Source organism: Conger conger, chromosome 5 (genome assembly GCF_963514075.1).
Source record: "Conger conger chromosome 5, fConCon1.1, whole genome shotgun sequence".
NCBI lineage: Eukaryota > Metazoa > Chordata > Actinopteri > Anguilliformes > Congridae > Conger > Conger conger.
The window spans coordinates 18,757,457-18,770,902 of NC_083764.1; the positions used below are offsets into that span (position 1 = coordinate 18,757,457).

Here is a 13,446-nt window from a genome sequence, read left to right on the forward strand (position 1 = left end):
AATGCCAATAATGTAATGTAAAAAAATCTGTTCACAGTGCAAAAAAGTCCAACTGAATGGACTATTACGGTCAATGCGAAACAAAAGGAACAAATGCTGCAAGATTAAAAGTACTCAAGACTTTATGAATGCTCATTTATTACATTCACATACTAGAAATACAAGGTCAAGATTTACACAAATACCGTACAAAAGCAAAATTCGCCTTGAACACTTGGGATTCCTTTCACAGCGTACAGAGAATGTTCCAGAACAACCTAATCAAAGAGCTTATTTTTACATTAACTTCTGTTCAGCATTAGAACAGAGGCCCTGGGGGCCAGGAGCTGGGTTTTCTGGGACCTGGAGTTCCTCAGAGTGAAGGGTTAAGGGCATCATAGAGTCGTTGGACGGCCAGCTCCACCATCTCTTTCAGAGACTCGTCATCAGCACTTCCTTCCTCATAATCCACTGCCTGTGGGGAAGTAATGGTGCTCATCAATGTGGCATGAGATCCTCTGAAACTCAGGACTGAAAGGTATGCAGTGACCGGAGAGTAGGGATCTTAAGCATTCTGGTAGTACGGTTATAGAACTGAATAATAAATATTTTGTTATAGGATAGTTCCCACATTACGTTGCTTTGATATCGAATACTCTCTCCGCCTCATCTTAATGCTAAGCATTCTGGTGCAAAATGGATACCGCGCATTACACATTTGTACTGACTCCCCCCGTGAAATAACATTTTGCCACCTGAAGAAGACCATTGCAGTTGCTACCTAGAAAAGACGTGAGAACATCACTGAGTGCAAGTTGGTGAAGCACCGATTGTTACTGGGTTGTCTGTTTGGAGTGGTACTCATGCATTCTGTCATGCCAAAAGGCGTGTTTGTAAACGTACAGCATTTTTGGCTCATGAAAAACTAAATCTCGGGCAAAGATGGACGGGGATGTGTCAGGACAGGTGGCTCACCCGAGTTTCCAGGCAGATGTAGGCCGTCTTCCCGTCTACCGTCACGGAAATGTTCTTCTCATCTTTGAAATCCACACAGTCTTCTCCGAACATGTCTCTGGGGTGAAATGAGAGAAAGTTAATAAAATGATAATTATAAATTACATAATTAAAATGATAAAATTACACTCCTGTGCAATTCCTTTCACTATATGTTAATTAAGGTGGTACACACAGCAGCTCTGATCCATATACCCAGTCCCTTTATCACCATTTAGAAAATCCAACCATATGTTTTCCCATTCATAATTAGGCTAATAAAAAAACACTGGTAGTTGAACTTACTGCAGCATCAGTTCTAGCCTCTTCCGGTAAACGTCCATGTCCATTGCCTCTTCATTGAAGCTCATGGCTGTGAAGGGAAGAAATAGCTGAGCTCAGAGTACATTACATTTCATTATTGGCATTTGGCAGACGCTCTTATCCAGAGTGACGTACAATTGATTAGACTAAGCAGGAGACAATCCTCCCCTGGAGCAATGGAGGTTTAAGGGCCTTGCTCAAGGGCCCAACGGCTGTGCGGATCTTATTGTGGCTACACCGACCTTGCGTGTCCCAGTCATTTACCTTAACCACTACGTTACAGGCCGCCCCTCACAGTACATGTCACTCACCAAGCCAACTTCCATCTAGTAATTATCTTTATCATCAATGTTCCAACTTTTTCTGGTAGTTGGAAGTTGTCATTTATAGATTTCTGAAGGCGGAACATTAATGTACGATCATCTTTAGCACCTGAAGGTAGCCAGAGAGTAAACTTATAGAACGTATTTGAAGGTCGCTGTCCTGACCTTTCTGGGCTTTTGGGTTGGACTGAACTTCCAGTACCACAGTGGTGACAGCATCAGCATACATGTCATTCAGAGGGTTGGCGACCCACTGCAAGATAAAATGCACAGATGAATTAATCTGCCTTTTCATCGGCAGCCATTTTGAACTACTGCTCCATTTGTGGCTGCATAAAATGTTCAGGCGATGACCTTCACCATTTGGAGAAAAAAATGTTTTAAATAGACACGACGGAAGGACACCTCACCTCCAGCATGACCATTCCGACTTCATGAACCAGTGTGATGTTCTTGAAGATTTTCAGGGTGGTCTTCTCTGTATTGTCCAACTCCTCCACATCTCCTGTAGAAGAGCATGCATAGATATCAGCACCTTAGTCATGCTAAAGCACAGAGAACAGAGCAGCTTATTTCCATCAAGACCGATGAAGAGAATATCACAACTTTGCATAACGCAACATTTAACATCACAAACACTCTGACATGCAAGTACACTGAGGGAGCGATGTTAACTCTTTAACGGGCAAAATAACCCACTACTAACAAACTTCACAGCAGGAGAACAGAAACAGCCACAAAAGGACCTACAGCAGTCATCTATATTGAAATTCCAGTAGGGGGTTTTATTGTTAGTGTATATTAACATGGTAATACTGTTGTTGTGGCGATTACCCACCAGCCAAACTGCGCAGCTGGTTGACCAGCAGGGAGATGGGGCCAGTGAATGGAATAGCCTGGGTCTGCTTCACCGTGCTCATGGCCAGGTCTGTGTAATCTGAGGGACAGTGAGAGAGGGGGACAGGGGGTCAGAGCTCATTCTCGTGAGGGCCGAAACCAACACATCTTTAGCAAAGACCCAGGCCTGGTAAAGCGCTTACTTGACAGATCAGAGGGGGTGAGGATATGGTAGCTGAAATTACGCTTCACCAGAATGCCAGACACTCTCTGGCCCTGCGCACACTTCTTATCAGCCAGGGAGCCCATCACCTACAAAAGAAACCAGAAAATACAGCAAGTATACACACACGTATGCAAGCACAGACACATGCACGTACAAACACACACACCATTACTGCATTGGCTGATATCCAATCCACATTCACGTCTCAGATCAGATCAGAGAATGTGATAAGAGCGTCTGCCAAATGCCAATAATGTAATATCAGAAATGTAGTAATGCAGCAGTTATAGTACAATAATCATAATTTTAAATAAATAATTTACATATCATAAAATATAATTATATTTTAAAAACAGCCTTCCATCTGAAAAGGACAACCAGACAGAACCCCCATATTTTCACCAGAGGCTGAGACAAACTATTCCTGCTCTGCCGTGACCCAATTTCTGGATCAGTTTCAGTTGAGGGTATACATCATCATTGTCCCTTAATACTGATCCTGGGTCGGCTTGGACATTTTCCAGTTTTAAAGGTGGAGAATCTGGAGATGGCGGATTGCCCCCGGAGAGCGCTCACCTTGGCCAGCTTCTCTCCCCTGAAGTTGAGGGTCACGGCCTCCGTGTTGCGGGGGTTGTGCACCTCGATGTGGACCTCGTCGTTGTCCTCGTACTCCCGGATGAGCGCTGCCTTCAGACGGGCCATCTCGTTCTGCTCCCCGTGCACCAGGATCTGCCACGGCGGACACCAGTTAAATTAACACAATACATCTGCACACTACTTACACTGTCTTTCTGAACAAGTTGGGACGGGTTCTGTTCAGACTTACTCAAACCTACTAGTTGTAAATGTGCAAGAATCACATTTAAGAAAATAATAATAAAAACCATTATAAATTATAAAGGCCTTTTCAGCTTTCTTAGACAGCGCAGTGTAGAGAGATAGCAATGGGGAGGGAGAGACGGGCGACAAAAGTCGCGATTCGAACCGGCGACATCGCAGCACGAAATGAGCATGTGGATGGTGCTCTACAGGCTACGTCACGAGATGCCGCACAATAACCATTTATTATTATTATTAATTATTATTATTATGATTTTCAGGGGAAAAAGAGGACCACAGGGGCAGTTACCACGTGCGGAGGCTTCAGGGCACGGATGAACTCGCTGGTCTGCTGATAGTCTGTGTGCGCAGAGAAGGAGATGTAGTCTACGGACATCTTCAGCTGGAGCTTCTGCCCTGACATGGTGGTGATCTCCTCCGGTTCAGACATGATGTGCTGCGTGGAACACACACGCCGTCCAATGACATCGTCTCACGGTCACATTATGAGGTCACACCAATGTGAAGACCCACACGACAGCAATGTGTCATACGTACAGTACTGGAAGGTCGGGCGGTGTGAAAGAGTTGTAGTCATTTGCAGCTCCCACAAAGGAAATTAATCCAAAATGTCCAATCAAAAAGCATGAGCAGCAGCATCAACTTAACTCTCCCCTTTTCTCAGTTCTTCATTCAACAATGAAGTGTACAACAAATTTGTACTGTTTTCATTTAACTTGTATGCATATATGATATTGGGGGCATCTTATACCATTGGTATTAGCCCATACTCCACACTTTTTCCATGAAGACCGTACAATCATGGTTCTTACTTAACTCAGTCTCATGGGTTACTGCTGCTGCTGTGACCTTTGACCTAGTTATAAAGTTCTATAATTAGCTAATATACATCTATGCAATGCACTGCAAAATAGCCATAGATTAGAGAGGCATTCAAACACATATGTAGCATTGCTGTCCTTCTAAAATGCAGAGGCCTGATCTAGCTCACCTTGGCGAGGGTTCCCTCAACACAGTACCCGGCGATGATGACGCCATTCCTCTTATCAGTGCACCAGCTCTCAAACAGCTCCCGGGACAACCCGCTCTGCATCATCCCCGGAGACGCCATCACCACGCTGGGGCCGATGTCGTCAAAGTGGTCCATGCTCTGGGGAGGAGGGAGAAACAGATATAGAACCTCCAGACCCGTCACTGCCTTGCGCCTGGCAGAAGGAAATCATTTTCAGACCGCGGGGGAACAGAAACGACCGTGCCTACCTTGAGGTTGCTGATGTGCTTGAAGACGAAAGGGTTGTTGATGTTGATGGCCTTGCGGATTTTGTCGTTCATGGCGTTGACGTAGGTCTGGTACACCGCCATGCACTTCTTAGCCAGAGACGAGGCGTAGTAGATGGGGATGTCGTGGAGCTCTGGGTGGTTCTGCCAGTACTCATCTGTGAATGGAATGAAGGCAGTTCTACCCTGACTCCAGATCCATGTAATGTACAGTATATTTCTGTACAGTACACACTGAATATTGCACCTATGCATTTGAACTTATGAATTTGAGGTAAGGATGATTAAAAAGAATGCTAGTGCCAAATGAAAAAAACATTTATAATCCATTCAAAACATTGATTGTGCAACTAAAATGAGCAACAAAAATTATTTAATCAAATTGCATTTCGCATCTTCTCTTAACTCCGAAAGTAGTAGTAGCAGAAGTGTTGAGACTACCCTATGTGGAAAACTGCAAGTGCTAGCCCAATGACAGGGAGCACCAAAGAGATTTCACGCCACTGGCAGTGCATTTCTTTACCCAGAATGAGCAGCAGTTCCTGGGCTCTCCCCAGGGCGAACACGGGGATCAGACAGCGGCCTTCCCGGTTCACTATGTCATGGACCGTGTTGCAGAAACGAGCCTCCCTTTCCTCCCTCTTCTCGTGGATGTGCGTGCCGTATGTAGACTCCTGGGAAAACAAGACACGACCAGGCTTATAGCCAACCTCTGCAAACTAATAGGAACGATAACCCCTCAAACCATACATAAACAAGAACATTTAATCCCTGTATTGCTTACCTCAACATGGTATTATTATGAAACTAACCAACTAATTTGACAACCATGCCTAAATGTAGTACAACCCAACAAAACAGTTATTTTCAATGGCATAAAGTTTAAAACCTTACAATTTGAACAATATACCTATGACATATTTAGCAATTTATTGCATCTACAGGGCCCTACATTCACACCAAGGTTGCAAATATATCAAGAGCACGGACAACAACAAATGTCTCAACACAGCATAGTGCTTTTGAATGCAAGACTCCCTCCCAAAACATCCACATCTGGCAGTACTCTTTAAATCCATCATAGCTGTGCATCACTTACAATGATGAGGATATCAGGCTTGACGCTGGGGATCTCTGCTGCCATTAAATGTCTATCCTCCTGGCGGGAGAAGTCCCCGGTGTAGAGAAGCTGTGGAAAGGGGTGGAGGGATAAACAGGAAGAGGGAGGTGGAGAACAGAGAGACCACACTTCAGAATCAGAATAATCTTTATGGTCACTGCACACAGTACAAGTACTAGGACAACAAAATGGAAGTCGCATCTGACCCGGTAGTGCAAATAGTAGTTAAAGCCTGTTAATAACGCTAAAACATGATTGTATTGTATTATATTATGACAGTAATATCATTATGATATTAATAATAGTAGTAGCAACGTTTATTCTGAGGCACTACATTACTACAACCCCATATATGACATGATCTCTTGGGCTCACTTTCACTCCGGCGATCTCGATCATGAACATGGCCGCCCCCAGCACATGGCCTGCGTGGTAGCACCAGAACTTAATGCCGGCCACCTCCTTCACTTCATGGAAGTTGATCGTCTCGATCTTGTCCATGCTTTCTTCCAGATCTGTCTCGGTGTAGAGCATGTCGTCTGCTGAAATGTTACTGCAAGCAGAGGAGTCAAACATCATGGTCATATTAGGCATTAACAGTGTTACACTGACAACTCCTATGCTGTTTACCTTTGGCATGCCTGAGAAATTGTAATACATTTCAAAAGCAAAACACTTAAAAAAACCATGCACCTACCTGACTTTCACATAATCTGATAAAAGCCAGCGATAGATGGCTTTAGTAGCGTGTGTCATAAAAGTCCTCCCTTTGAAGCTGGTCTTCTGAAGAAACCACGGTAAAGCACCACAGTGATCCAAATGAAAACTGCAAAACAACGGGGATAACAAAACCTTGGTCAGCCTTCACGATCCAGTGCTTGCGCCATGCAACGAATGATGGCAAGCACAAATGACACTTACTGGCTGATGAGAAGCAGATCGATCTCGGCCGGATCTATCAAGTCTATGTAGGGAAGAGCATCCATGCCTTCCAGTCCCGGGTGGATGCCACAGTCCAGCTGCAGAGATCAACAATAAGGGGTTTCACAAGACTGAAATACATTGAGCGTGAGCGAGAATTATTCTTCGAGTACAGTGCCTACCATTATTTTGCGTCCCTTGAATTCCAAGATGATGCATGACCTTCCGACCTCCTGTCCGGCTCCACTGTCAGTAAAGGAATCAGAGAAGAGCGCAACCCCAATTTACCAGCGCTAGAAATGTTCACAGTAAATATGACTGACTGGTGTAAAGGCTGATTTGCCATCTCTAATGTAATGCAACTAGATATGTTAACAAAAGTGCGCGTTAATTCCCATGACGAACTAAACTTCATAAACGCAGGATTTATCTAACCGGCTAATGTCACCTAGCTTTCAGAAAGAAAGCCACCCTCCCATACAATTAGTTAGCTAGCACAGACGTTTTCAACTTTTTAAAAACTGCTTAATTTAATAATTCTCTACAAACTAGTCACCGATCAGTTTGCACAAAACATTGGTATGTAGCTAGCTAGCTACCAGTCAATCGCTTAACGTAATTCATTCTCTTTTCAAAGAGAATACGCAGGGGAAACTTACAGAGGTCTGATAAGTAACTGGTCGCTTTCCTCTGCAGGGACTAAAATATCAGCTTTACGCTTTGCAGCCATGTTGTGTAGCTAAAACACATGTATTTTATATACTAAACCTACACAAAATCACACATTGCTTAACTCAAAACTAAACCCCATTGACTGAAGTTCAAAGGACAAACTTCCGGTCCCTCAAAAGACATACGGTCGACGAGGAAACAAGTGTTGCAGATATAACTAGTTCTGAGATGACACTGGATTAAATCAATGCCATTTTTACATTTTGTATTTTATTTGTGTTTTTCGTTTTTATTTATTTATTCCATAATACTTTAAGACATATGCTCACAGATTATGTCTATATTATCTTCCTTTATGTGTTACTTTGAGACTATATGCTTCAAGATCCTCCTGAGACCCAACATATACAAAATACATTCAAAATAATGTTAGTAAAAATATTTAATTATCTAAATCATAATTTTTATCTTTCTTGAATGTCGCCTGCAGTGTTGGTTTCAGCATTGTAGATTACGTGAGATTAATAGCCTATCAGAGACTCATCAGACAGGGGGAATGAATGACCGGGTCTTAAGAAGAAGCTTCATATAGTACTGTATAGAAAATTAGTGTAGCAAACCTTACTGGAATAATTTTGGAATGCGTTTCAAACAACTTCTGGTAACTTTTGGTTTGGCTGCGTCTCCTTTAAACAGTGGAGGTGGAGCTGCAAAGGAAGTGAAGTGCATGAAAGCGAGTCTCGCCAAAACAGAAAAGAACCGGATACTGTCGCTTGGCTGGACTTACACCTCAGTTACAGCCATAAACTGATACAAAGCGAAAACATAAAGAGGTATGCCCTGAGTGAGATTGTCAAACTGCCCCCTGTTATCATTTTATGAAATGAAGCGTCCGGAAAGCGGATTACTTTTTACGGCAATGAATCAAGGGGATGTGTGGATTTTCAAAGGAATAAAAGTAGTGGGTGGGGTGGAGTGTTTAGCCTAGCAACGGGTTTCCGTTACTCGCGTTTCGGATGTTTAGCTAATTAACAAGTTCGCGACAATGGGGATCAGTGAACACAAGTCCTAGCACAGGAGTGTTTGGAGCAAGCGCGAGACATTGTGTGCTAGTATGCGTCGTGGGTATTTCGGAAACGTTTGACACTACAGCAAGCTAGCTATTTAGGCACATTTAAGTTAAACGCACTGTTAACCCTGACGTATGCATAAGCCTCGTAAGTATATTAGTTTGCTTGCCAGTTACTTTCCGGCAGTCGGTCTTTGCTGACAGTTAAAGCGAACCTGATGAGGACCAAAAGTCAGTGGAGTCCAAAGCTGTAGGCGGGGGTGGCTGGGCTCGTAGAAATGCTGACTGTTGCTAAACTCATTGCAGTCGGGGACCACCAACATACGCCACTGCCTGCACTGCCATTTGTTGTTGCATGTTTATGATACAAGGACTTATGTGAGTGCATTAATATGTAACCATAAACTATTTGAAAATAAACATTGCACACACAGAAACAAGGCAAGAATACTACTTTGCAGCTACCAGAGCAGTCACTAAACTATCCTCCACGTTTCTTTTTGTTGGCATGTTGTAATGACATATATAATAATTGCTTTTAATAGATTGCTTGAAAAAAGAAATATGAATATACTGTATGTCACTTAGCTTCTAAATTCCTCTAGATTTGGTGCCACTTGCTAGATCTAATCACAGGATATATCTCTGGCAGCTGGAGATGTATAGGCTATTCATCTTTGTGCCAGGCTACTGTCCATATTTTCAAACCCTGCTCCTTACCTGTACTTGCACCAGTTCAGATATTAGTGTTTGTAACTCCTGCTTGGGGTGGCATTTAAGGTTCCAGATTGTCTACAAGATTCTGCCCCTTACTGGAGAGCTGAAGTGTCCGTCGTCATGGTGAAGAATGTTCCGGAAGGTGAAGAAGCGGCACAGCAGCAGCAGCTCACAGAGCAGTGAGATCAGCACCAAGAGCAAGGTGGGAGCTTTCAGACTATACCAGCAGGGTGTAAGCACACAGCAGTGAACATGTTATATATATATATATATATATATATATATATAATCGATGACAGTGTAGAGGCATATACTATATACATCCAAAATGGCTAACTCTCCATATCATTGCCCATGTTTTTTGTCCCGTCCATGTTTTAGTCTGTAGACTCGAGTTTGGGCGGCCTATCCAGGTCCAGCACGGTTGCCAGTCTTGACACCGACTCTACTAAGAGCTCAGGTCAGTACTGTGTGCCTAAGAACTTCAAACCGCAGTAATGCCCAGTTCTGCCTCTTGGTTCAGTGTGTTAACAGTTTATGGTCTTGTTTCCCAGTATTTTACAGCAGTTTTGATGTGGAATGCCTAATGTATTTTCATGATCTATAACAAAAATATATTAAATAATAGGGATTCATGTTGGCAAGTTAGGCTGTCTCTGTAAAGTATAATTCTGGTAAAGAGCATAGTTGCTCAGGTAATGATCTCTTGTGGCTTCTCACCTCAACCCCAGGCAACAGCACCTTGGACACATGTGCCGAGTTCAAGGTGAAGTATCTGGGATCCATAGAGAAGCTGCCGTTCGAGATGTGCAAGACCCTGCTGGAGCCCCCAGACTTGATTGGCTATCTAGACAAAGCACAGGTGAGGGCCGAGACTTACAACATTAAATATGAAAGATGAAATTGTCAAATTAAAACGGCTTAATCTGAATGCTTATTAATGCAAATTTTGACAATTTATTCTGTAATAAATTAAGACATTAAAAATGAGTGTTTATCTGTGAATGGGGAAAATACTGCTGGTCGATACAGTATACTGAGCTGCTATTAATTTGTTCATTCATTTAGTAAAGGGTAGCAGAACTCCACTCCTTGAGAGCTAGTGTATATGTTGGTATTTCCTTCAATGCTGGTTTAGTTCTTTGCCACAAAATTCTGATATGGATCAGCCCTAAACGTGCACCCCTGATTTAGCAGATTTCTCTAGCCTGAACTGAAATGTAAAAGAAAACTACAGATATATAATTTAATAATTTAATAATTTGTGTTCTATTCGTTTTCAGTTTGCACAAATGCCTATTCAGCGTAATCCCTGTTTTGCAACTTCTACAGTTCTACAATTGCATTTTTGCCAGCTTTGTCTCCCATTGAATAAAATCTGGAAATTTCTGCTCCTCCTCAAAGCAAGAAGGAAAGCTACCGTTTGTGGCTGTGGATGAGGAGATGTTCCTTGCAGTGTCCAAGTACGGAATCAGGGTGGCTTCTTCTGACCAGTGTGTAAGTCTCTACACCGGCACTGTCACTACAGGTTCATAGAGTGAGGAACATCTATCAGAGGTTCTTCTGAATGTGGCTTAGAGAGGTAGAGAGCTCCAGTCTTTTCACAGTCTCATACTGGTCTTCTTATATAGAGGAATATTAAGATCCTGATTTTAAATAACTGAATATACACTTAGTGAGCACTTTATTAGGTATTTAATAGACCTATTTTTTTTAACTTAGTGAGTCTGGTGTAGCCTATCCATTTAGAGGTTTGACGCATTGTGTGTTCAGAGATGTTCTTCTGCATACCACTGTTGTAATGTGTGGTTATTTGCGTTACTGTCAGCTTTGACCAGTCTGGCCCTTCTTATCTGAACTCTATCATTAACAAGCCATTTTTGCCAGCAGAACTACCCTTTTCCACATCATCATGTTGTGCGTGAAATTCTGATGGTTGATGTGACTGAAGCTCCTGACCCATATCTGCATGATTTTATGCATTGCACTGCTGCCACATGATTGACTGATTAAACAATCGCATGAATAAGTAGGTGTACAGGTGTTACTAATAAAGTGCTCAGTGAGTGCATGATACAAAGTACTGAAGGTACAGTATAAATAATAGTACTAAGGAGAGGTCATGTCCTCTAGTAGTAGTTGTAGCTGGGTGTTTCAGATATCAGATCGTAGAGTAAAAAAGAAGTGTCCAACTGACTTCATGCACATTTGGGTTTTGCAGCCTAGTCCTTGTCCTCTTGAATTCACAGACATTACAGTGATGGTTACAGCTGCTACTGTGGTGATTCCAAACTGTGGAGTAAAAACAGTGACAAAGAACGTGACCAATTTCTTCTGGCCTATAGGAGGTGCTGCAGAGGCACCCTCTCTACCTAGTGGTCCGCATGCTGTGTTATGAAGATGGGCTAGGAGCTGGCAGGAACCTGGTAGCACTGAAGACCACCGACCCTGAGCAGCAGGAATGCAGCATCTGGGTCTACCAGTGCAGCAGCGCCGTGAGTGTGACACACACACACACACACATACACACACACACAATCACACACACACACACACACATACACACACACAATCACACACACACACACACATACACACACATACACACACACAATCACACACACACACACACACACACACACACACACACACACACATACACACACACAATCACACACACACACACACACACACACACACACACACACACACTCACACACACACACACACACACACACACAAACACGCAATTTGTAAACGGAATGGGCCTGGAACACACAAATCCAGGCTGACCTGTGTCTCTCTGCCTCAGGAGCAAGCACAGGCCATCTGCAAGGTGCTGTCTGCAGCCTTCGACTCTGCACTGGCGTCAGACACCAAGTCCTGAGGCCAGCTTTGAGGAGATTCTGCTGTGAGCCAGGCCGGTACCCAGCATACATTGCACGACCACCATCAACTGAGCCATGTGGGGAGGGGGGGGGGAGGGGGGGTTAACCATCACCATGCACAAGGACTTTTTTAATCTACTTTTTTAATGAAGTGCACGTGGTTTGTGTAGATATGTATGAGTGCTACCTGCTATTTCTAAGCTTTCTGGAGGAACAGTTGGCTGCTTATTGGCTGCCTTGGACCTGCAGCAGACTCCCATTAACTCTGAATGGAAGGATAACACAGTGGTACATCACAGAGCACAAAGATGCTGTCAAAGAGAAGCGGTCGCTTAAGCACATGACCCAACTTCTTACTTCTGACGGGTTCTGACGGGACGCAATCAGTCTTTGTGTGTGCTGATGTCATCATCCGCCCCGCCAATTACCATGGACGCAAACACGAAGATCGCAGTAAGCATTGTTAACCATCAACTTAAAAGTTAAAGATGGGTCACATGATGAAAAGACCGCTTCTGATTGGTAAACACTCATGCTGGAACGAACCCCTTTTCGTATTTCACGCCCAGTGCATTATGGGGAACAGGTGGACTTGGATATCCCTATACCCTATTACCTCTATTCTTACATACCCAACTCATTGGTCCAGATGGGATGGATCAGATATGCGGTACAATAAAGTATGGAGATTAATTTAACTGTTATAGTTCTGTTTCTTGTTTTTCTGTATGGGGTGGGTCTTTTTTGCCCTTCATTGATAAGTTTCATTTAAAATGTTCCTGGATCCTCCTTGTTTTACTGTGGCCAGATAAAGTGAATCTTCATTTTTCAATTTATGTGTGACAATGGAGTGCATTCCATTCATAATGAAACATATTTAATTGAGAGGGAAATGGGGACAGTGGGGGCTGGAATCAGACAGAAAGAGTCATTCAAAGGTGCAGTTCTCTGAAGAAGTTGACAAAATCTTAGCTTAGCTTAGCTCAAAGTCTTAGCTTAGCAGGAACTGTGGGGAACCATGGTGGCTGTACTCAATTCCATGCACAGGGTGGTTCACTTACCACTGTGGAAGAGTATTTTTGTGGTGTTACCTTTTTTAAAATCTACTGATTATCCCTGCCACACACTGGGAATGCTGCATCCTGTCGGGTATGGGAGAGTGCCCCCTACAGCAGTGATTCCCAAATTTTTCAGCCTGTGCACAGGCAATTCCAAGTCTCGGAAGTCTCAGGGACTGCCACACATTGAAAGGTCAATAA

General features: G+C 43.2%; 2 protein-coding genes across 3 annotated transcripts; one reads left to right on the top strand and one right to left on the bottom strand.

Annotated features, from left to right (window-relative positions):
- Positions 1-104: 104 nt before the first annotated feature.
- On the bottom strand, positions 105-7,692 carry cpsf3 (cleavage and polyadenylation specific factor 3). The gene is made up of 18 exons (XM_061242403.1): positions 7,501-7,692; positions 7,024-7,087; positions 6,842-6,939; positions 6,618-6,746; positions 6,296-6,473; positions 5,900-5,989; positions 5,324-5,474; positions 4,783-4,958; positions 4,514-4,672; positions 3,812-3,958; positions 3,259-3,411; positions 2,660-2,768; positions 2,458-2,556; positions 2,030-2,124; positions 1,785-1,872; positions 1,279-1,345; positions 955-1,051; positions 105-454 (listed from the first exon to the last, which is right to left on the bottom strand). Exons 1-18 carry the CDS (start codon positions 7,569-7,571, stop codon positions 353-355), a joined length of 2,073 nt encoding a protein of 690 aa, XP_061098387.1. The 5' UTR covers positions 7,572-7,692; the 3' UTR covers positions 105-352.
- A 522-nt stretch (positions 7,693-8,214) lies between these two features.
- itgb1bp1 (integrin beta 1 binding protein 1) lies at positions 8,215-12,264 on the top strand. 2 transcript variants are annotated; one of them, XM_061241305.1, is made up of 7 exons: positions 8,215-8,346; positions 9,363-9,501; positions 9,681-9,759; positions 10,031-10,161; positions 10,704-10,796; positions 11,645-11,794; positions 12,112-12,264. In XM_061241305.1, exons 2-7 carry the CDS (start codon positions 9,430-9,432, stop codon positions 12,184-12,186), a joined length of 600 nt encoding a protein of 199 aa, XP_061097289.1. In that variant the 5' UTR covers positions 8,215-8,346; positions 9,363-9,429; the 3' UTR covers positions 12,187-12,264. The 2 variants fall into 2 exon arrangements, with proteins under 2 accessions (XP_061097289.1, XP_061097288.1); XM_061241304.1 differs by lacking the exon at positions 8,215-8,346 and adding an exon at positions 8,578-8,960.
- Positions 12,265-13,446: the final 1,182 nt, after the last annotated feature.

Excerpts from the sequence above, each read along its gene's own strand:
- cpsf3 (XM_061242403.1), bottom strand. The coding sequence starts at position 7,571 with ATGGCTGCAAAGCGTAAAGCTGATATTTTAGTCCCTGCAGAGGAAAGC. Across the intron at positions 1,346-1,784 it reads CAACCCAAAAGCCCAGAAAG|CCATGAGCTTCAATGAAGAG; the intron begins GTCAGGACAGCG and ends TTCCCTTCACAG. Across the intron at positions 455-954 it reads ACATCTGCCTGGAAACTCGG|GCAGTGGATTATGAGGAAGG; the intron begins GTGAGCCACCTG and ends ACTTCCCCACAG.
- itgb1bp1 (XM_061241305.1), top strand. The coding sequence starts at position 9,430 with ATGTTCCGGAAGGTGAAGAAGCGGCACAGCAGCAGCAGCTCACAGAGC. Across the intron at positions 10,162-10,703 it reads GCTATCTAGACAAAGCACAG|CAAGAAGGAAAGCTACCGTT; the intron begins GTGAGGGCCGAG and ends TCCTCCTCAAAG. Across the intron at positions 11,795-12,111 it reads TCTACCAGTGCAGCAGCGCC|GAGCAAGCACAGGCCATCTG; the intron begins GTGAGTGTGACA and ends TCTCTGCCTCAG.